Raw genomic sequence first — 24,957 nt, forward strand, 5'->3', positions numbered from 1 at the left:
GTAAAAAGAAAAAAAAAACTATTGTGAAGACTGGGTACTGGTTGCTCATGCCTGTAATCCAAGCTCCTTAGGAGGCTGACATTTAAGAACTATGGCTCAGAGACAGCCTGGGCAGACAAATCCTGGAGACTCTTTTCTCCAATTAGCAAGAAAAAAAGTCAGAAGTAGAAGTGTGGCTCAAGTGGTAGACCACCAGCCATGAATAGAAAATGCTGAGTGTAAGGCCTGGAGTTAAAGCCCCAAAACTAACACTAATTAATTGATTGAATAATTATTTAAGCTGTTGTGAACATGAAACAAAATTAAACCTTAACCCCATCTAGAAGAGTATATGTGGCTATTTGAAAATTTCAATACAATTAAATTAATAACATGATTGTAGGAACACAAGACAGACAATTCACAAACCTCATCTTAAAAAAATCTATCCTCCCCTGAAATTCATGCTTCAAGTGGTTCCAACCCTACAGGTCTGAAAGTGTTGATCACTCAATTACAAAGTGAGAAGGGAGTGCTGTCAAAGAAAAACATTTTCTACTAGCATATTTTGATGAGAGCACCCCTACCCTTTCCAGTTTGGCAAAACCTTTCTTGATTGGAAAGTCTATAAAAAGAAACTATCCTGAACAGAAGCAAGCATTCTGTGGTTAAGCTGCCCAATGGCAATTGATTTTGCCACTATAGGCTCCACACCTATTAAAATACAATTCCCTCTCCTTGAAAGTATGACTATTTCCAGAACTATCACCCCTTGGAAATAGACTTTCATGAGTCATTTTCTATCAAATCCAGATATCTTATTTTAAGCATACTATTGAATATAGAATGCAATGCAGAGACAGTGAGACCCTAGGGTTCTTGAACAAACTTTCTAGCAGTGCAGCTTCTTTGTCATTTTTCATAGAAGATTAAAAAAAAACAAAGTCACAAGTTCTTTAATGTCATTCTTCCTGAGAGAATTTATGTATCCACTGTGATGGAAAGTCAAAGATATTATTTCTTAGTAATGAATATTGAATGGCTTTTAATTTCAACAAAATATAGGCCTTTGTTCTTGATTAAGTAATTAATGAGCGAGAATGTATAGTTCACTAGATCTCAAACACAGACATGCGTGATGTTTTGCACAGGGTTATCTGCATATACACACAGCTTGACTAAAGGGGAAAAATCCAAATGTGTAACTCCTATGAACAACTGACATGTTTATCAAAATGAATACCAGAAAGTAGAAACACGCTTTAAGGGGAGAAGAAAAGGGGAGCACACAAATGAAGGAAGGAAGGGTGAGCAAATGCAGTCATTGGATTCAATATACATTATGTAAAAAATGAACTATGTAACTTGATGGTGGAGATAAAAGCGGGAAAATTGGGGAGACCAAAGGAAGGGGTGACATTGTCCAAGAAGCATTATACTCATAACCTAACTTATGGAATCGTGACCTGTTTGTACAATAAGAGGAAGAATTGATCTGTTGGGGATTCACGCTGCCCTTCAACCAGCCCTGGGGCAGTGTGGGAGGGAGCCCCTCCCACCTTCCGGCCTCAACTGGAAGAGAAGCAAGCAGTCCCTGCCTCCTGGCTTGGCCTCCCGGCTTGGCCATGTGTCTAATGGTGGAGGCCCAGCCCTTGGGGGGCTGTAGTCTCCGCCCACAGAGGAAGTTTCATGACATCACCTGATGGGCAGCCCAGTTCAGCCAATTAGCTAGTCACCCCAAGTCCCTCCCCTTCCACCTTTGTCACCGTAATAAATTCTTCTGCCCGCCCCTTAGGTGGGCGAGACTGGTAGACCATCCAGACTGGCTCCCCAGAATTTTCTTCCTGCGTCGGACACGTGAGGGGGGCTGATGGGGAAGGGGATTTTGGCATTTCTCCTCAACTCAGCAAAGTCCACAAAGATACGCCTTACTCCTTCTGACGGTGGGAGGGGTAGGGCTGAGTGTCTTTCATAGTTTGGGTTCAGGCATTTCCCCAGGGAGATAAGGGAAAAAGGGGGTCCAGAGCCCCCCAACATTGATCAATTCACCAGTAAGTGTTCAGATGAACAGGACTCTGGGGATGTACGGAAATCATGATGTTAAGGAATAAATGTTCTCTAGAGCCAATGCATTTTCAAAAAATGTTAAACTGAGGACACAAACTTACTATAAAGGTAGAATCTTCACTGTAACTGTCACCTCTCCTTTTTCATCTTTTGTACCAAATGGTATTTCCTCAGTTATTCATTCAACAAAAATTGAGTACGTAAGTTCCATGTCTAGTGCTACATACTGGAGATATAGTAGTTAGCAAAAGAGACCAAGTCCGTATCGATCAGAGCTCATAGATCATTTGGGGACAAAGAAATGAATATGTTTACATTACATTGTAAAGGAAATATACAAAATGTATCAAAGAGTGTGGGACTGACCTACATTCAATCAGGAACAGCCTCTGTGCATAAGTAAATTTGAAACTGAGAATGCTAATAATAATGATTTTAATTACAATAACTTTGTCAGAAAGAAAGAATGTGATAGGCAAAAGGAAGCGAAAGCACCATGGCCTTTGGGTGGCAGCAAGCAGCAGAGATTAGAGAACAGCTGAATGACAGTAGTCCAGAAAGGGAAGGTGTTAGAAAATGAGTTGTTAAACAGTCTGTATTAAATCATGGAATATTTTTATTGTATTAACTCATGCTAAATGAGATAAATCAGGTAAGAAAAAACCCAAGCATCACATGAATGTGGAATTAAAAAAATATCTCTTAGAAGTTGAGAGGAGAAAGGTTACTAGAGACTGGGGACAGCAGATGGGAGAGGGATTGGGAAAGAGGTTAGTAAAGAGGTGTAATGTTGCAGTTAGATAAAGGAGAGTAATGTCAGAGAAGGGTGTCTATGGTAATGAGCTGGCACTGCATGTCTCAAAATAGGTAGAAAAGAGGAAATTGGGTGCACTCACTGTAAAGAAAGGATAAAAATATAAAATGATGAATATACAAAATTACCCTGCATCTCTGCTTTGGGCATTACTTACTCTATACATGTGCCTACGATAGTCCTAGCAAAGGATCACAATAGCAAAATAACTATGTACATATGAACACATAAAATGATAGTAACCCAAATCAATTCCCTGATCTGAGAGCAAGAGGAGTTTTTGTTGTTATTGTTTTACCTATTTGCAGTTATTTCTTTTTTCCCCCTCTGGTTTATTGCCTGTGGTCACTGTCTCTGATTTTGGTGCACTTTGTCTTGTATATAAGTTTATCTGATTTGGGGAAGGGAAGGAGAATCACAGAAATGGTGATGCAAAGGCTGAACCACTGCAACATCAATACTCACTAGAAGCTTTGTTTGGGGGGTGGGGTGGGGGAAAGGGAAAGCAGGCAAAAAGGAGGGATGGGGTAACACTACTCAAAAAGAATATACTCCCTACCTTGCTTATGTAACTGTAACCCCTCTGTAAATCAGCTTTAGAATAAAATAAAAAATTTTAAACTTCCAAAAAATCAAAACACAATAGTCTCTTCATAAAAATGTACAGATATTGTCAAATAATTTAATTTTTTAAAAGATCTTAGCTAGTTTATGAATTTACAAATATATAAATATATGCACATGTATATATGTGTATGTATATATATATATGTGTGTATATATATATGTTTATGTGTATATATGTGTGTGTGTATATATATATATATGCCAGTTCTGGGGCTTGAACTCAAGGCCTGCGCTTTGTCCCTGAGCCTCTCTGTGCTCAAGGTAGCACACTATCACTTGATCCACAGCTCCACTTCTGGCTTTTTCTGAGTAGTTTATTGGCGATAAGAGTCTCAGATTTTCCTTCCCAGGCTGGCTTTGAACCATAATCCTCAGATCTCAGCGTCTTGAAAGCTAGGATTACAAGTGTGAGCAACTGGTGCCAGGTTTGACTTATATTTTTTTCTTCTATTTTCTTTTTTTGCTATTATTTTTGAGTACAGAGGGGTTGCCATTTAACAAAGCAATTTATGAATGCAGGATATCCTGGTCAATGTCAATTCTTTCAACATTCTCACCCATTCCTGTCCTACCCACCCCATCCCTCATACTTTTAGAAAAAGACAATCTTCAAGATGTCTGTGAAGTATGAGTTTTAGAGTGTCAGGTGAGTAGTCAGACAGAGTAAAAATACATATATTGCAAACCATAAAATAGCACAGGAGGGAAAATTATTTTTATTTTGCTAGTGAGATACTTATTATTTTGATTTTCATATATTATATTCCCAGTACTTATTACAAACAAAACTGAATTTTAATATATGTATTGATTTGCCACTTGCCTTTTACATTATAGTTCTGGAGATCTTTTCAATGGAAACATTGATAAGAAGACAGGAAAAAATTTAAGCATTTGTCACTCCATGTTTGATTAGTCTTGACCTGTTCCCTGTTTGCTCCACTTGACTGCATTGAGCCAGATAAAGAAAGGATGAGTATGGACTCCTGGCTCAAAAGTGAGAGGTGTAAAGCATCACATCACTTAGCTGAACTTTTTGTCAGTCTTCTGTAGCTTTCATACCTCTGCCCTAGAGACTTTGTGCTTGTCTGTATCCCCATGCCACATTTTTAAATTTTATTTTTTGCAGTACTGGCAATTCAAATGAGGACCTTATACTTGTAAGGCTAGCACTGTGCTATATGAGTCATGTTTTTAGTTCTTTTGCTTTTAGTTTGTTTTTCAGATAGGGTATCATGGAAACTTTGTCCAGGCTGGCTTTGAACTGCCATCCTCTTTTTTTTTTTACCACCCCAGTGGCTGGGATTATAGGCATAGACTATCCTCCTTGTCATTTCCCCTTTTCTTCTTCCTCTTCCTCTTCCTCTTCTTCTTCTCCTCCTCCTCCTCCTCCCTCCTCCCTCCTCCTCCTCCTTCCTCCTCCTCCTCCTCCTCCTCTTCCTCCTCCTTCACTTCTTCTTCATCTTCCTCCACCCAGGACAAATTCTTCTCATCTTCCTCCTTCTTTGTCTCTTTCTTCTCTCTGTCATTCTCCTTTCTTGGTTTCTTTCTTTTTTATTTATATACTTGAGTTATTCCAACTCTGTGCCTTTGGCTACTAAAATTTTCTAAACTCCCTTCCCAATTTAGATTTTAAGCCAAGTGTGCTAAATATACTAGGTGTAAGTCAATCAGTTGGTTTTATATAAGCACCAAGGAGAATCATTACTGAGATTGAGTGGGAACTAAGAAGAAGCTAGGATTAAAATGGTCTAAGGAAGATGAAGAATAGTCTGTCAAAAGGAGTCAGGAGACAGAAGTCCAAAAGCCCAAGATATATCTGACAAAGAGCAAGACAAACTGAATTATATGCAAGGAGAGTAGAATGACACAGTATTCTGTTACACTAAACACCATACCCAGGACTCTGTTTTCCTGCCATTTTCAGTGGAGGTCAACGGAGTTGAGCTGAGGAAAGAAAGTGGAAGATTATACTAAGTACAATTTAAGGAGAAGAGGCAATCAACCTATAAGGTAACATACCAATAACAAATTCATTCTTATCCTGTATGCCAACTCTTATCCTGGTACTCATCTATATTTGGTCCTTTTGTGGTCTTCCACTCCCTTCCATAATTGCTTTTCTATTCTTTTTTTTTTTCCAGTCGTGGAGCTTGAACTGAGGGCCTGAGCCCTGTCCCTGGCTTCTTTTTGCTCAAGGCTAGCACTCTACCACTTGAGCCATGGCGCCACTTCCGGCTTTTTCTGTATCTGTGGTGCTAAAGAATTGAACCCAGGGCTTCATGTATGCGAGGCCAGCACTCTACCACTAAGCCACATTCCCAGCCCCATAATTGCTCTTCTACTACCAGTTTCACAAATGTTGGGGATCTAAAATGTGATCAGGGGGCTGGAAATATGGCCTAGTGGTAAAGTGCTTGCCTTGTATACATGAAGCCCTGGGTTCAATTCCTCAGCACCACATAAACAGGAAAAGCCAGAAGTTGTGCCATGGCTCAAATGGTAGAGTGCTAGATTTGAACAAAAAGGAACAAAGGACAGTGCTCAGACCCTGAGTTCAAGCCCCAAGACTGGCAAAATAATACATAAATAAAATGTGATCAGGAGAGTAATTTTCTTGTTTATCTCCAGGTAAAATGAAAACAATTGAACTTTAATGAGAATCGAACCATGCAGCCACTACCAGCCACAGGGAAGAAATGAGCCAAAAGAGACAGAGTGACATCAGAATGGCAAGCAAGAAGTCTTACTGGAGTGAATGCAAGAAGAGCTGACTCCATCTCTAAGAGGAAATGTGTGAAAGTGGTGTTGGAAACAACTTTGATGGAATTCACACAGATCTCCTTTAATCAGTACTTTATTGAATTCACTAGAAAGAAAAAGAAAAAACTGGGAAGATACATGAAAGCTGGAAAAAGTGATTGCTCTTATAAGATATTGTTTTTATTGTTCATCCATCTTTTCGTACCTCCACTTCCCTAGTGAGACAAGAAGTCATAGATAACCCTTTGTTGACAATAACAATCACAAAAACAAATAAAAAATGATATAACTTTCCAGACAAATTTTAAAGCATAACTTAGAAATATATTTTATAAAATTACAAATATCATAGTCTAATGTAATATTGTTAATGAAAGCCAAACAGACTTTGGTCTTAATTAAATTCAGCAAATTCAACTAAACTAGAAGAAATAGTGACTCTAATGGTACATATTCATTTTAATTATGCCTTTTCAGGCTCCTAGCTCCTAGTGATTGCCATGGTCCATTAAAGAGAAAGGGAATCAGTATGTACAGTTTTGATATTTTTATTGTCAACTCATTTCATTAGTGTTTTGGCTCCGAAAGCAAAACCTATAGAGCTTCTTTTAAAACATTCAAAAGTCATTTGTTGAGCTTCTTCCATTTACATGATGCCAAGAGAACTAAATTGTATTTTCAGGCCATAAAAATGGAGAAATCTGAATGCCTTAATGTATATAGTACTAGAAAGAAACTACCAATGTCTTACCTGTAAAAATTAGGTTCAAATTTAATCTGACAAAGAACAAAATAAATATGATGTATTTTCATAGAAAAGTAGAAGTTAAGCTTAGTCTTTAATGATATATAAGTCTAGATAGGCAAAAAAGTAAAGCTATGTATGATAGGGAAAAAGTCTGAGAAAAGGAAGACGTAAAAATCATGGTCAATTATTTTCAAAAGACTGAGGTTTTACACATTTCATATTGGTGTATATTTGATTATTCAATACATGTAAACAGGCTGGGAACTTTAAGAACTATAGTAATTTAACTATTTAATACTTGAAAGGCCTCTCAACAAGTGTACCCTTGTTCAAACAATATTACTTAGTAAACTATTCTTTCCTTTATCACTCCTCTTTCCTCTAAATTTGTCTCAAATCTATTTCTTCCCAAAATTCTGAAGAACTTGCTTGCCATATGCACAGTTTATCTACAGAGGACAATGACTATACATTATTGGCTATCAGTTGTTTTTGTAAAGCTATGATCAAGCTCTGATATTTGATTTTTGTCAGAGACCTTTGACCTGTATCACAGCTCTCTCTTCTGGAGGACTGAAGCCAAGTATCTTACGATAGGTTCCTCAATAAAGGGTTCTCTCCGTTACCATTAAATGGCATCAATCAGTGCTGTTCTGACCTTGGGCACTGCAAGCTTCAAACCCTTATGTTTTCTATGATGTTAATAGGTTGTCAGAATATTCACTAACATCCTCTGTGTTGTTAGAAGTTCAGAATGGCACTCAGTCCACCTTCCCTGATTTTTTTCTTTTTCTTCCCTCCCTCCTTCCTTCCCTCCTTCCTTCCCTCCTTCCTTCCTTTCGTTCCTTCTTTCTTTTATTCTTTTTTGTTTCTCTGGTCCTGGGGCTTGACCTCAGGGCCTGGGCACTGTCCTTGAGCCTCTTTGTGTTCAAGGCTAGCACTCTACCACTTGAGCCACAGCACCACTTCCGGCTTTTTCTGAGTAGTTTACTGGAGATAAGAATCTCACAGACTTTCCTGCCCAGGCTCACTTCAAACCGCCAACCTCGGATCTCAGCTTCCTGAGGAGCTAGGATTACAAGGGTGAGCCACTGGTGCCTACCGCTCTGACTTCATTTTTAACCCAACCCTATGTCTTTATGATTACATAAGTTTAAAGAAATTCTCTATATTTCTTGCTGGAGTTTAACATATCTTGTGAAGCAGAAAGGTGAGCTATTACCAGCACATTGAAGATCAACGAAAAACAGCTTCAGAATGAAAGATGTAAAAGATTACACAGATTAAAAAGGGGGTACAGATGGAAAAAGAACCCAACTGCACTTAGTATCAATCAGTCACATCTGTAGAAGCAATAATACTATTTTTAAAATTCCTTCTCACTTGCGTTTTTGAGAGCAAAGTATAGAGAAACGGTGCTGTATATTTAGCTTTAGAAATACTTGATCAAGGTGACCTTGTAAATCCTAAGTAAGTAAGTAAGATTAAATTACAGGCTTCTGGAGAATTCTGATTACTTCAAGAAATTCTGAAAGCCAGTCTTTTTTGTTGCTTCTCTAAGCCTAATGGATAATGTTCATTATTCATGATAACAACAGGCCAATTTCAAAAAATGAATTAGTGTTTCTCAAAAAGAACTTTAAATGCATAGGGGAATTTTTGCAAAGTACTCCTAAAGAGGAAGGAAGCAATGGTCAAAGTGAACACATTTTCTTAAGAGCATTGTGGCAAATATAAAATTACCTCAGTAAGAGCACCAAAATATTTTTAAATATACTACTTCTTGATGTAACAAGTAACTATTTTTGAAAAGTTAATTGTACACACATATATACGGCAATGTTTACATTTGATGAAATTCTAGGTGTCAAAAACAGCTAATGATATCTCAGTGCTCTGGGGCTCAAATATCTGGCAACCTCACCTATCTAAACACAGCTGACAGAGCCAAGAAGGAAGCAAAGCAGTCCTCAATTGCCAAAATAGATGTCATAATATCCATAAACTTCAACTCATACACTTTGTTCCATAGGAGATTTTTCTTTTCCAGCAGACATCCTATCCAAATAAAATAAAATAAGCAGCTTTTACTCATATTTTTGAGTCAGAACTCTTTCTTAACTTGTCTGATTCATGTGTTTTGAAAGCCACAGAAAATGAGGAAGAACAAATCAAAATGATAGCCTACTTAATACAGATCTAAGAGCAGTGTCAAGAACTGAGAATTGATACCTTGAAAAGCTAAACATATAGTACTATACCCAGTCAAAGGGAAATAAAATTCAGTGAGGTCATTTTAATGTAAGTACAAACGGGTTTCAATAGCCCTGAGAGAAGCAATGTATACTCTACTGTGATGTTTATAATGATGACCCTTGTTGCTTATGAAGAATACATTAACTGATAACTTTCTTAAAAAATAACAATAATACCAGTACTAAGAACAAGAGTATACATTTGTAAAGTACTTTTATGATAGAAAACACATTCTAAAACATATATTTCTTATTTATCCATCTAGTCCAATCCTCATAAAATAATTCTAAAGCCCAGAGAGAAATAACTTATTCTAAATTGCACAACTTTCCTTGGCACACCTAAAATTAGGCTTGTGATCTTCTGTGTCTACATTAGTGCTTTTATCATATACCATGCCCCCTAAGTGGTAAATATTATGTGTTTTTGCTTGCACTAGATTTCATAATTATGAAAATCACACAGAGTATTTACTGAACTTCTAACCCTATAAATGCTACACAGTATGTCTTTATAAATTTAAAAACCATCACAGCTTTTTAAATTGGAATTTTAATGAAACCCAACATATGATTTTCAGTTTCAAAAATTCTAGGGGAACAGACTTGTATTACAAAATGACTTAACCATAGACACTTTTTTAAACCGTAAGTTTCCTCTATACTTACAATAGGATTCGATTCATCAACATATCTTTCCTGGTGGAAAATAAGGTCTGATTGGACTTTTGCTACTAGAAAACTATTTGTGTCTGTTCTTCATTAACTCATTGATGTGTGTGTGTGTGTGTGTGTGTGTGTGTGTGTGTGTGTGTGTGTGTGTCCTGGGGCTTGAACTCAGGCCCTGGGTGCTGTCACTGAGGCTAAATTTTCTCAAGGCTAGGATTTTGCCACACTCCACTTCCAGCTTATTTGTGGTTAATTGGAGATAAAAGTCTCATACACTTTCCTGTGTGGCTGCCTTGGACCACCATTCTCAGTTCTCAAATTACTGCATAGCTAGGATTACAGGTGTGAGCCACCAGTACCTGGCTAAGTCATGGATTTTAATGTACCAAGTTATGTCTGATGTTGTGTATATGAAGCAATCCGCTAGGCAGAGAGCAGTTAATTATGATGAACAAATTTAACAAAACATTTTCTCAATTAGTGCCAGTATATGAAAGCATGCACACTTCACACATAACTCAAAGGCATCCAAAGAGGATTTATTTTAAGCTCTGATTCTCTTTTATAAAGCATGTTAGAACACATTTTTATTGTATACATAAGGTTTACATGTTGTGGGTGAGTGCCATGGTATTTTGGAAATATTTAAGGTCCATTTGAATTGTTCCTACAGAGAAGAAAAAGGAAAGCTCAAATATTTCAAGTTATAAGGATATTAATTCCCACAATTTATATTTGTCTCAAATGGACTTTCCATTTTAATTGAATTAGCCCAAATAGCATATATTTCCTGAATATAATTAGGGTTATATCTTTCTAACATATATTTTTCAGTGTTTGTATAACTCATGTCACTTGGTTTTCACCTGATATTCCACTTCTCTTAGAAGTGGATATTCTCTTAGAAGTGGATAGAAGTGGGATGTTGCTCATCCCAGTAAGTATGAAATAAATTTGGTCACTAAGTCTATAGAAAAATGTATTTCCATTTAGACATGATATCGGCATCGGTAATTCCTTCAAAGGATCATTTTGATGGTGTGGAGAGTGGGTCATGTTTCCTTAACACACTCTAGCAACATCATTTTCAAGAAAAATCTTAAGAATGATATAACTACACTGATAGAGCATAAAGATTTTTCTTGCTAATTATGTGATTACATTGTATTGGAGTCATCCAAACAGTCAAGAGAGATTGATTGAAGATCCTCCTTTCTCTGACGAATTTCCAAAGCTCTGTCCTTACATCTCACACACGACTGAAGAACCAAGCCACCGTGTTCTGAAAATTGATCACGAAATTCTGAGGTCATAAAATAATATATAACCGGATCAAGACAACAATTCAGATTTGCGAGACACAGTGAAATGATGTGGAAACCCAGGGTGCTCTTGATAAAGGAACAGTTTGAGAAGACATATTGCTTCGCCATCATAAAGAATGGGAAGTTGAGATGGTAAGGAGTAAAACATACAACAAACACCACTGCACACATCAGGACCATTCTCAAAGCCTTTTTCCTCTCTTTGGTATTCTGAGGTGGAACTTGGGATTCTTGCAAAGATTTTCTTGTTTTCCATGTACAATAAGTAATGATTGCAACAGGCAACACAAACCCTCCAAGTTCAGCAGCAGTTACCATGCCAATGGAGGAAGCCAAGTTAATATGGTAAAGACCTAAATCAGCAAAGCAGGATTCACTGTGGTCGCCTAACCCAGCGCCTCTCAAAATGGGAAGTGGCAAACAGGCAGTCCCCACGACGACCCAGATGGCAGCACTGATGCCCACATCATACCTACGCTTCCAGTTCCTGGCCCTGAATGGCTTGAGGAGAAAGAGGCACCTCTGAAGGCTAATGCATGTCAGGAAGCAAATGCTGGCATACATGTTGAGATACTTCAAATAGAAGCACAGCAGGCACAGGGCCCTCTGGAAAGGCCAGTGGTGGCTGATGTAATAGTAGATCCGGAGGGGTAAAGACAGCACGTGAGCAAGGTCAGCCACAGAGAGGTTGATCATGAAAATGATGGCTTTGTTTCTCTTGCTGATGAAGCGGCAGAGAACCCACAAGGCTGCACTGTTGGCCAGAAGACCAGGGATGAAGATGATAATGTAGGTGGTCGCATAGAGGGAGTACTGAAATGACATGTGCAAATCGGTGCACTTGGCCCTCGTACTGTGTGTACTGTTACTTCCCATCTTGAGCGTTTATGTTTCTTCCTTAGGAAAAGCATGAGAGTGACGGTTTCTGCAGAAAATAGAAGAAAAACACCATCAAGAGCATGTTCATATATACAGCAAATCCATGTTTGCACATATAAATAAATAGAAGTATTCAATTGTGCATTTTCGTATATTCCAGACTCTTAATTGTGTAAAATGAAAAATAGTGTATCGATTTCCAAAGCAATAATAATAACAAAGGCAATATTTTCAAGAATCAACAAGACTGACCTGTTGGCAACCACTTCAATTAAATTTTCCTCTTTTTTTGAGAGAAAACATGCATCTTCTATTTTTTTTTTTTTTTTTTGGCCAGTCCTGGGGCTTGGATTCAGGGCCTGAGCACTGTCCCTGGCTTCTTTTTGCTCAAGGCTAGCACTCTGCCACTTGAGCCACAGCACCCCTTCTGGCCATTTTCTGCATATGTGGTGCTGGGGAATCGAACACAGGGCCTCATGTATAGGAGGCAGGCAATCTTGCCACTAGGCCATATCCCCAGCCCCCTTCTATTATTTTATCACTGCTTTACATAGTATTTTGACAGACTTTACTTAGGTATTTTTAATTAATTTATTTATTGTCCTTTTAAAAGCAATTAATCAGACCTATAGAACTAACAAACAGGCAAGATCTCAATGGAAAATAAGCTCCCTCCACACATTCCATCACTCTGAGATTCCATGTTTCCATTGTACAGTGTGTCCAATGATTATTCCAAGGTTTGAGATTTACTGGGACATGTATAATTATCCTTAGTTAAAAGAAAACTTAGAAATCTGTTTTCAGTTGGTACTTATAGATGGTTGAATAGCTGATGAAGTCTGGGCTTTCATCAATGACACATGGAATAGGGTCTAGACAAGGAGGCCTCGGGATCTTCAAAACAGAACTCACACCAATATTTCTCAAACTCTTCAATGAAATTGAAAGAGAACGTTCACTACCAGACTCATTCTATGAAGCCAGTATAAACCTCATCCCAAAACCAAACAGAGACTCATCACGGAAAGAGGACTACAGACCGATCTCCCTGATGAACATAGACACAAAAATTCTCAACAAAATTCTAGCCAATCGACTTCAACAGGTCATCAAAAAAACCATACACCATGATCAAACTGGATTCATCCCAGGGATGCAAAGTTGGTTTAATATACGCAAGTCAATTAATATAATCCACCACATCAACCGGAGGAGGGTAAAGAACCACATGGTTTTATCTCTGGACGCGGAAAAAGCGTTTGATAAAATCCAGCACCCATTTATGCTAAAATCCCTGGAAAAACTGGGATTCCAGGGAACATTCCTGAATATAATCAAGGCAGTCTATGACAAACCAACAGCAAGCATAACTCTAAATGGTGTAAAACTAAAGCCATTCCCTTTAAAATCAGGAACAAAACAGGGATGTCCACTCTCTCTCCTTCTCTTCAACATAGTACTAGAATTCCTATACACAATGGAATTTTATGGCTCTATCAGAAAGAATGACATTGTCCCATTTGTAAGGAAATGGAAGGACGTGGAAAAAGTTATACTAAGTGAAGTAGCCAGACCCAAAGAAACATGGACTCTATGGTCTCCCTTATTGGGAATAATTAGTACAGTTTTAGGCAAGTCATAGCAGAGCATCACAAGGCCCAATAGCTATACCCTTATGAACACATAAGATGATGCTAAGTGAAATGAACTCCGTGTTATGGAAACAATTGTTATATCACAGTTGTAACTACTTTCAACGTCCCATGTGTATCTGTAGCTTCTATTATTGATGATGTTCTTGTATCACCTTCCTGTGGTTGTACCTACACTATCTCTGTAATCTTATCTGAGTATATTGGAAACCGTGTATACTGGTATTGGATGCAGGAAATTGAAAGGGAATACGAAATTTGAGAGACACAGGGTAAAAAAAAAGACAAACAACTACGAAAGCAATACTTGCAAAACTGGTGCAAGTGAACTGAACACCTCCAGGGGTGGGAGGGAAAGGGGGAGGAGGGAGGGGGATATGAGGGACAAGGTAACAAACAGTACAAGAAATGTGTCCATTGCCTAACGTATGAAACTGTAACCTCTCTGTACATCAGTTTGATAATAAAAAAAAATTTTTTTTTAAAAAAGGAGGCCTCGGAAACACGGTTTGAAAAAAGTGCAATTCAGATAACTTTTGCCTTTCTGAAAACTTCCACAAAGGCAAAATCAGCCCTGATGATATTGCACTTTTCTAATGCTACTTTGACTAAAGTTCTGTGTTTATTAACGTTATTATGGCAATTCCACAGTCCTTGGGACTATCCTTGTGACCACCTGGAGCAATTACCAGAATATGTGAAAGACTAGAAAATAACTTATCATTGATGAAGCAAAAAGGAGCTATCTCCACTTCAACTCACAGAACAAGTCCATGAAAATGCTATCAGTGTGAACAATTACAAGTGTAATTATTAGAATTTTGAGAATATTTTTCCTCTGGTGAGTTAAAAATATGCTCCCCTGCTGCTTCATTCTAGTTATTCTTATCAATGGCAAATGAAATATTCTAATCCTTGTTGTACATGAAATTTCTTCAAACATCTGAAGATAACAATCATGTCTTCTCTTAAATCTTCCTTATCTGGTTAAAAACTCATTCCTAATATGTTATGGTCCTTCTTCTTGGTTTTGTTTAATTTGACAACATTATTGTCTTTGGCCCAATGCCACTAAAGTACAAATTATTTTACCCCTAAAGATGAAAGTTCAACTACCAAATGTTTGATATTTTAAGAAATGTGATTTATACTTCTGAGTACAGAAACAAAGGGATAAATTATATTTTAATATTTTGTTACTTTTTATTGCTTGCAAAACCAGTTAGTTTGTTGAGCATTTTCCAGAATGAGAGGGAAAATAAGGCAGTATTACTGTTTACTACCTAGTACTTAAGTACAAAAATTAATGCATATTTTGTGACAACTCTTGAAATATGAGTTTGAAAACCAAAATAAGGTCTAAGACAATGTCTACCCAACTTTAAATCCAGCCAATTAAAAACTGGTAAAAATACAGTGAACCTACATGCATCCCAGAATGTCAAGCACCCTATTTGATGCCTTTGCAGTAACTACATGAAATTCTCAGAGAGATTACTTACTGAACAGACATTTCACTTCAATCAAGCAACCAAGTTATACAGACAACTACTTTTCAGTGATTTATTTCTTCACTGAGTTGATTGTTGCCAATTTGGTCAATTAGTCTAGGAAACGTCGATCACCTTTTTATGGTTTATGTATCCATTAGACTAGCTGAAATAATGGCTACTATATTCTGTATATTCAGTCTAAAAATTTAAAAGACACACATGAAAGAACCAAAACCAGTTATTGAGATAATGTTAAGGAAGTGTTAATACTCAAGATCACTTCTGGTTTTGTTATAAACTGATTAACAATCACTAAATATCTATTATTGGCAGGTATAATGCTAAGTACTTTGTATATCTCTGTCTAACCATCTCCAACAGCAATCTTAGGCAACAATAAGATACTATGGCTATTTCACACATGGGAAAACAGAGTCCCCTCCTCCTCCCTCCTAAAAAGGCAAGGCTTACTTCCTCCATAAAGCTTTTTCTGACTTTGGCAAAACACAAATCACTTCTCTGGCCTCAGAGTATTCATAGTCCATACATTTTCTTCAGAGAAGTGCACTTAACACATCCAGCATGATGTGATTACATTCCTTTCCAGGGAAACTAATTTGTTCACCTAAATATATAGCAACCTCCTACATATCCAAGACACATTCTTTTACATCTTCTTTTCATCCAAAATCAAGGTCTAGTAAAGTGTCTTGAATACATCAAGAGTCCACTCAGTGTTTGTTGGTTAACTAGTTGTATGATAAACAAATGAATCTGGGATAGAAAAAATAGTTTCCGTTAGAATAAAGGAAGCGATAGAAAAAAAATGTCAGGGGAATTCAAAATTAGCTGTGATATTTGATGTGACCAGCAGGTGTCAGAATCATACAACATTCAAATACCTTGATATTTAATGGAATTATTTTTAAAATATCATTAAAAATTAAGGGAGAGAAATACCAGTAAGGATCCATGAGGGTTGAAAATTAGAAGCCTCTAAAGAATATTTTAGAGACGTTGGGCTTAATTTCTTTTTCTTAGCCTATTTTCTCATATAGTTCTCTAAAGACTGCTTGGCTTCCCCAAATATTCGAGCTCTTAAAGGTCATCAAACTCTGGTTCAGTTATTTATGAGGAAACCAAGGCCAGAAAAAAAGGAGAGTAAAGTTTCCAAATTCACACGGAAAATTAGTGGCAACAGCTGAACCAGGATCTCTTGCCTCCCACTACAGAGAAATTTCTACTTTTCCAGGAACTTCTACGATGAAAACCATATTTATGCAATTATCTAATAATAAAACAAATGTTCTGAAATGAACCAATGCCAGTATTTAGACCACTAACCTTGACAGTGAACTATTTCAGCAAGAGGGATTAGTTCCTTCTAAATTTTCTAAGACAAATACTGTATTTTAAAATGAATTTTTCTAGTCCCTAATGGTAAGATTGTTTAAGAAACTGCCTTAAAAATTTACATGATATTGTTTTAAATTTTTTATTATTTCTTCACACAACGACTAGAATTTCACATTGGAAAACAGAAGTAAACATAAACAAGGCAAATTTTATTAATGTAAAATATATTTCAATCAGATTCCATGTGGTCTGGTTTTATATAAAACCAGAAGTTTTGTTGCTGACATTTTCGTGCCTCTTTTCCAAACAAATTTTCTACACATGGACACTGATAAATGAATGCATATGTGGCTCTTTGTTTAACTGCATTTGACTTGTATGCACACAGCTTTCTAAAATACATCTAATCCTTCAATCATCAGTATCATGGTAATATATCCTCCCATGTCAATTGCATCTAATTAATAATTTTAATGCATGTTAAAATTGCATAGTATAATTTATTTAACTAATGAAACTTGTGGTAAATTTTCTTTCTTTTCCTATTAGAATCATTCATAAAAATTGGTAACATTTTTCCAAACCCAGGTTTGATTATTTGAACAACTCTTTCATAAATAACTTCTAAGAATTGCTAGGTTGTTGATGGGTAATGCCATATTATCCCCCAAGAAAACACCCTATACAAAATTCCAAAGGATATTCTTTTATATAACATCACAGGGTCATATGTATTTGTGTTTCAAATATGTAAAATTTCATCTAGCTAGTGGAAGAAATATGATTAAGTGAATTTTGACTCAGTTGTGTTTGTTAATGGCAAATGACACTGTGTATATTGATGGCATACAAAATTGTGGCTTAATTTTCATCATTGTGTAGGATAATTTGGCCTATTTACCTTTAATTCAGTTATTTCTCCATGTGAAAAATGCCTTTGTAAAACAGAACAGGAACGATGACAAAAATATTCCATTGTGTTTTGATTTTAGAAAACACAGCACTGAAATTCTGTATTTAAGTACTGAGAACTTCTGCAGTTGGAAAAATATAGCAGTGGTCTTAATGCCTGAGAAGTTAAGCTTTAAAGAGCTATTCTTTCTACCACAATGAATATTTGAGGAAAGCCTAATGAATTTATTCTTAGCCAACTAATTAAATTTAAAAGTTATTATTAATATCCAAATAGTCACTGTTTTGTGGCTTTTGCACTGAAATAAAGATGCTTGAAAATTCAAGAGAACTTTAAGATAACTCAGGTATGAGAAAACTATTATGTTGTATCAACAATCCTACTTCTTGAGTGTCAGAAACATGAGAGCAGTGAGTTCAATCAAAGCAAAAGAGTGCTTTAGTCTTGAAAGTTTTCATAAGGTTTCAAAATCCAGCTGGTAAGCACTTTAATTTATGAGTGATTTTCATTTTTAAAGGGAAAACATATTTCTGATTTTATTTTCCCCTAGAAATTGGAGAAACTTATAAACTTTCTCCCATAACCACCTATTTAAACTTCTTTTTTATCTGAGACCAGTATGTTTTAATTCCGTTTTCTGGATTTATTTATTTTTCGTTTTCATAGTCAATACACTAAAGTAGTTCCAAATAAAGGCCCTAGACAGACCTGAGTTTGAATATATGTTCTTCCTCTTACAACATATTTTTCTGAATTTATTTGATCCACATTTTTTCAACTACAGTGTGTATTATTATTGTGTACAGAGAGTTAAGATAATTCATTCAATGTGTGTGTACTAACATCATAACAAAGATTGCTATTATTCCACCTTGCTTTGTATAATTCTCCTTCTGACTTGTGAAGGAATATCAAATATAAATACATTCCGAAGTCCTGATGGTTTCATGTACATCAGAAGCTACTCCTGGCTTCTCTAGTCTTTATTAACCTCAATTTTCTTTTGATTTTTGAAGTATGTAAACATGCCGAATTGGATTCAGTATTTAATGGCAATCAAATTTACTGAGCCTTCCACTATGCCACATGTTTAATCTTTGTGATGCTCCTCTAAGTGCTCATTTAAATAAGTGGAAAATGGTCTAAATGTTGCCCAAGATTAAACTTCTAGTAAATGATGGAACGGGGATTAGAAGCCAATGATTCTTCCTACTACATTAGTAGTTATTGTGATTAGGACACTGAACTGGAGTTATCACTCCCTGACAAGTATATTCTCTTATTGTCTCTATAATATCACACAGGCCTTTAAAAGTGTGAGTTGGTTCTTTGCAGTTTTGTTTTGGAAGAAAGTAATTTTTTTAGTTCTGCATATATTTTAGAGATGAGGCCTTTGTCTGTTGAATGTCCGGTAAAGATCTTCTCCCAGTCTGTGGGCTTTCTGTTTATCTTGAGAGCTATGTCCTTTGCCGTGCAGAAGCTCTGGAGTTTGATGCAGTCCCATTTGTCCAACCGTTCTTTGATTTGTAGCCTTTCAGGGTCTTTGTTAAGGAAGTTCTGTCCTGTGCCAAGGAGCCCAAGTGTTTCTCCTACTCCTTCCTTTAGTGTCTTCAGGGTGCCTGTTTTGATTTCAAGGTCTTTAATCCATTTGGAATTGATTTTGGTGCAGGGTGATATATAAGGATCTAGTTTTAGTTTGTTGCATGTGTTGAGCCAGTTTTGCCAGCACCACTTGTTAAAGAGGCTATCTTTCTTCCATACTATTGTTTTAGCTCCTTTATCAAAGATTAAGTAGGCATAGTTCTGTGGGTTTAATTCTGGGTCTTCAATTCTGTTCCATTGGTCTTCAGGCCTGTTCTGGTGCCAATACCAAGCTGTTTTTATTACTATAGCTTTATAATACAGCTTGAAGTTGGGTATTGTAATTCCTCCAGCACTGTTCTTTCTGCTTAGGAGTGTTTTTGCTATTCTAGGTCTTTTATTGTTCCATATGAATTTCTGGATTGCTTCCTCTATTTCATTAAAGAAAGGTGTTGGGATATTAATGGGTATTGCATTGAATTTGTAGATAGCCTTTGGCAATATTGCCATTTTGATTATATTAATCCTCCCAATCCAGGAGCATGGGAGGTTTTTCCATTTTCTTAGTTCTGACTTAATTTCATTTTTCAAGCTTTTAAAGTTCTCTTCAAAGAGGTCTTTCACTTCTTTGGTTAAGGTTATTCCTAGGTATTTTATGTTTTTGGGGGCTATTGCAAAAGGAGTTGCTTTCCTGATTTCAGCCTCGGTCTTCGGGTTGTTAGCATAGAGAAAGGCCGTTGATCAAGTGGGCTAAAGACTTACAAAGAAACTTCTCTGATGAGGAAATGAGAATGGCCAATAGACATATGAAAAAATGCTCTACATCACTGGCCATAAAGGAAATGCAAATCAAAACAACATTGAGATTCCATCTCACCCCAGCAAGAATGTCATATATCAAGAAAACTAATAATAACAATTGTTGGAGGGGATGTGGCCAAAAGGGAACCCTACTTCATTGTTGGTGGGAATGTAAACTGGTTCAGCCACTCTGGCAAGCAGTATGGAGATTCCTCAGAAGGCTCAATATAGAACTCCCCTATGACCCAGCAGCCCCACTGTTGGGTATCTATCCAAAAGCCCACAAACAAAATCACAGTAATGCCACCAGCACAACAATGTTCATCGCAGCACAATTTGCCATAGCGAGAAGCTGGAACCAACCCAGATGCCCCTCCGTAGATGAATGGATCAGGAAAATGTGGTACATTTACACAATGGAATTTTATGCCTCTATCAGAAAGAATGACATTGTTCCATTTGTAAGGAAATGGAAGGACTTGGAAAAAGTTATACTAAGTGAAGTGAGCCAGACCCAAAGAAACATGGACTCTATGGCCTCCCTTATTGGGAATAATTAGTACAGGTTTAGGCAAGCCATAGCAGAGCATCACAAGGCCCAATAGCTATACCCTTAGAAACACATAAGATGATGCTAAGTGAAATGAACTCCATGTTATGGAAACAAGTGATATATCACAGTTGTAACTACTTTCAACGTCCTATGTGTATGTGTAGTTTCTATTATTGATGATGTTCTTGTATCACCTTCCTATGTTTGTACCTACACTATCTCTGTAATCTTATCTGAGTATATTTGAAACCGTGTTTACTGGTATTGGAAGTAGGAAATTCAAAGGGAATACCAAATTTGAGAGACACAGGGTAAAAAAAGAGAAATAACTACAAAAGCAATACTTGCAAAACTGTTTGGTGTAAGTGAACTGAACACCTGGGGGTGGGAGGGAAAGGGGGGGAGGGAGGGAGGCATGAGGGACAAGGCAACAAACAGTACAAGAAATGTATCCAATGCCCAACGTATGATACTGTAACCTCTCTGTACATCAGTTTGATAATAAAAATTTGAGAAAAAAACAAACAAACAAAGAAACAAAAAAGTGTGAGTTGGGATGTTCTGATATAATTGCTTTGCCATAAACTCAATTCACACTAAGTGGCACTTTCACCATCTTTACCTTTTAATACTCAGATGCACAACTGTCAATTCCTATTATTTGTATCTTGCTTTATTTTAAACTTTAACCACTTCTCTCTTTTCCTTATCACTTATATTGTCTAGTTCATATTCTTATCAGCCTCATCCATTTCCTTCTATTTCTAGATTTGTTCACTGAAATTGCACTGGTATGGTTCTGACTAGATTATTGTAAGGTAAGGCATTATTTATTTTTAAAAAGCTACTGAAAATAACTGAAATAGCATAGCAAAAGTAAAACAAATGAGTTGAAATCGAATAAAAAGAAATGTCTAATGGAGGGACAAAGGAGAAACAAATGCAGCAATGGCACTCACTGGACATTATGTTGAAAATGAACTATTCGGGGCTGGTGATATGGCCTAGTGGCAAGAGTGCCTGCCTCAGATACACGAGGCCCTAGGTTCGATTCCCCAGCACCACATATACAGAAAACGGCCAGAAGCGGCGCTGTGGCTCAAGTGGCAGAGTGCTAGCCTTGAGCGGGAAGAAGCCAGGGACAGTGCTCAGGCCCTGAGTCCAAGGCCCAGGACTGGCAAAAAAAAAAAAAAAAGAAAAGAAAATGAACTATACAACTTGTTGGTGGGGATGAGAGAAAAAACAGAGAGAGAGAGAGAGAGAGAGAGAGAGAGAGAGAGAGAGAGAGAGAGAGAGAGAGAGAAGGAGTAGCATTGATCCAAAAGAAATGTACTCTTTACATGACTTAGAAACTGTAGCCCCTCTGTACATCACCTCTATAATAACAATTAAAAATTAAAAAGTTAGGAAGACATGCCTGATGTTGCCAGGAACTGGTGGCTTATGCCTGTAATCCCAGCTACTCAGGAGGTTGAATTCTGAGGATCATAGTTGGAATCCAGCTGTGGCAGGAAAGCCCATGAGACTCTTGTCTCCCACTAACCACCAAAAAGCTGGAAGTAGAACTGTGCCTCAAGTGGTAGAGTGCTAGCTTTAAGTAAGAAAGCTAAAGACTAGCACCCAGGACATAAGTTCAAACCCAAGTTCTGGCACAAAAAGAAAGAGAATGAGAGACAGAGAGAGAGAAGGAGAGAGACAGAAAGAAAGGAAGAGAGAAAGGCAGAGAGGGACAGAGAGAGAGAAGAGGAAGGATGGAAACAAAGAGAGAGAGGTAGGAAAGAAGGAGGGCAAGGAAAGAAAGATGCCTAACATTACAATAAGAAAATATCAATACAACAATGCTTATCCAACCTTACCTGTAATTAAATATAAACAGACTAACTATAGGAATAAAAAGCAGGTATTAGAAGAATATGTTAAAGATAATCAATGATATTCAACAGTCTATTGCTTATAGACAAATGGTATACTCAGAGACATAGAGATTAAAGCATGAAGTTACAAAAATAATCCATGCAAAGTGTAAACAAAAGGGAAAGGACTGAAGATGTCTCAGAGGTCAAATTTGTGTTAGTATACACAAGTCCCTGAGCTCAAGTCCCAATGACATAAGAAAGGTTTAATGAGACCTATTAATTTGCTGGATATGTTAGCAGGTGTCTATAGTGCTATCTCCTTAGGAGGCTAAAACAGGACTATTTGATCCCAGGAGTACTATGCCAACCTGGGTAATATAGCTTTATGCTGGCAGAGACAGACAAATGGACCAACAGACACAGAAAGACAGACGGAGCTATAGAGACAGACAGAGAATAATAATTAATACGACAAAATAGATTTTAGACAAAATGGCTGTTAAAAACAGACTATTATAATTAGAAAATGAGCACATTTATCAAAAAATTTTGTTATTAAAATATGTGTTCCTAAAATAATTGCCTGAAATGTATGAAGCAAAACCAGAAATGAAAGTAGAATAAAAACCAGGTGCCAGTGGCTCATGTCTGTAATACTAGATACTCACATGGCTGATGTCTGAATATCACAAGTTGAAGCCACTCTGCGCAGAAAAGTCTGTGATACTCTTATCTCTAATAAACCATGGAAAGCCAAGTTGTAGAGCGCTAGCCTTTGGCAAAAGAGGCTCAGGGACAACACTCAGTTCAGGAGTTCAAGCCCCAGGACTTGTGTGTGTGCACACACACAAATATATACAAATAGGAATAGACGGGCAACAAAAGTTGGAAATCTCAATATTCTGCTTTCAATAACAGAACTGAGAAAGATTAGAGGGTCCCACTTCCCCCTAAGATACTGGGGAGGTGCTGAGCAATGTTACAGCACCATTAAATGACTTTTTTATTTTATTTAATTGTTATTGTACAGGTGATGTACCAAGGGATTACAGTTTCATAAGTCAGGTAATGAGCACATTTATTTTTGGACAACGTTATCCTTTCCCTCACTCTGTCCCAGTTTTTCCCTCTGACCCCCTACAAGTTGTATAGTTTATTTTCAACAGTGTCTAGTGAATATCACTGCAGCATTTGTTCACTCTTTGTTCCACCATTTCTATGCTCTCCCTTCCTTACCCTTCCCCAAATAGATAAACTTACATACAAGACAAAAGGTGCAGAAAACAAAAACAGTAACAAAAGAAAGAAAAAAAGAAGCAAAATAACATAAAACCTCATCTCCATTTCTGGAGTTCATTTCAATACACATCATTTCATATGGCCATATCCACATAGCTATTGAGCCTTTGTGTCCTCTCCTAAGACTATCCTCCTCTGGTCTCACTGTGTAAATGTCTAGTGTCCTATATAATTTACCATGTCCAAGTGTATTTTTTGTCTTTTACCATCTAGTGTGCATACTTGTAGATTTACAAGCATGTTCTAATCACAACAAATGAGGGAAACCATGAAAACTATGTTTCTTTGGGTCTGACTTACTTTGATTAATATAATTTTTCCAAGTCGTTCCATTTATATTATGAACAGAACAGTATCATTATTACTGATAGAAGCATAGAATTGTTAATGACAGTCTTTATTATAAGTTCATCTTTCAATCATTATTTTTCCCTTAAATACGCTAAAATATTAGGGACTGGGAAAATTGGATTCCTTGATGGACAGCTCTTAGTCCCTTCTCTGATGCCTTGAGTCCCTTAAGTGCAAGCCTATCAGCCAAGCAACCCCAGATGGCAATTGTTTTAATCTCATGGCAGGTTGGCTATGTTGGCGACATCACAGTCACTCTGAGGAAACTTGAGCAGCTGTGGAGGACTACTTCAACCATAGCTGAAAATATGGCCTTGGAAAACAAGGATGAGCCTCTGCAAACTCTTAGACGACCTTACAGCCTTTTTCACCAAGGCTACAGGGGGAAATAGTTCCCATGGTGTCCCAACTCAAGTCCTGTGATTGGTGCAATCACAATCCCTCATTAGCATGAAGATTTGCTGTGATCGATGAAAAAAACAACTCATGTCACTATCTTTGCAGCTATAAACAGGCTGTTCAGCTAACTTGTTGAGTTATCCAGGACACACTCTCTGCTGGTGTTGTAATTTTAGGTTCAATTTCTTTCCTACTTTTTTATCTTTATCACTGATAGAGTCGGGTGAGGTAGCAATATGAAGAGAAGATGGTGAAGAAGCAAGAGAATACTAACAGCAGTAGCTAATGAGTTCCAAAGAGTGCCCTAGACAAGAGCAGGGATGACAGAAATGAGAAGGGATGATGACAGTATAGAGAAGATAACAAAAGGCAGAAAGCTGAGGCTGTGACAGCATGAGAAATACCTTTGGATCCTTGGTCACTGGAAGAGTTCCATGGAAGTGCCAATCCTTGAAGATTAAGGATTCAGTTACCCTAGCTTCAGTCAAGAGCTGAGAGTTGTGACACCTTAGGCACAAGATCAGAAATATTTATCATTGAATACCTGAAGATCCTAGCTGCTGCCCCTTCCAAG

The 24,957-nt window shown here is 37.2% G+C and overlaps 1 protein-coding gene across 3 annotated transcripts in view; it reads right to left on the reverse strand.

Moving 5' to 3' along the window:
• Nucleotides 1-10,836: 10,836 nt before the first annotated feature.
• LOC125343495 (putative P2Y purinoceptor 10) overlaps nucleotides 10,837-24,957 on the reverse strand; it is a 39,474-nt gene continuing 25,353 nt past the window's right edge. For 2 of the 3 annotated variants that reach the window (XM_048335960.1, XM_048335961.1), the window contains exon 2: nucleotides 10,837-12,172. In XM_048335960.1, coding sequence (XP_048191917.1) covers nucleotides 11,080-12,123 — 1,044 coding nt within the window. In that variant the 5' untranslated portion in view covers nucleotides 12,124-12,172 and the 3' untranslated portion in view covers nucleotides 10,837-11,079. Of the gene's footprint in view, nucleotides 12,173-15,406; nucleotides 15,462-24,957 lie in introns of those variants that run through there. The other variant, XM_048335962.1, reaches the window with a different exon arrangement.

The sequence above is a fragment of the Perognathus longimembris genome, chromosome 28 (genome assembly GCF_023159225.1).
Source record: "Perognathus longimembris pacificus isolate PPM17 chromosome 28, ASM2315922v1, whole genome shotgun sequence".
NCBI classification, from domain to species: domain Eukaryota; kingdom Metazoa; phylum Chordata; class Mammalia; order Rodentia; family Heteromyidae; genus Perognathus; species Perognathus longimembris.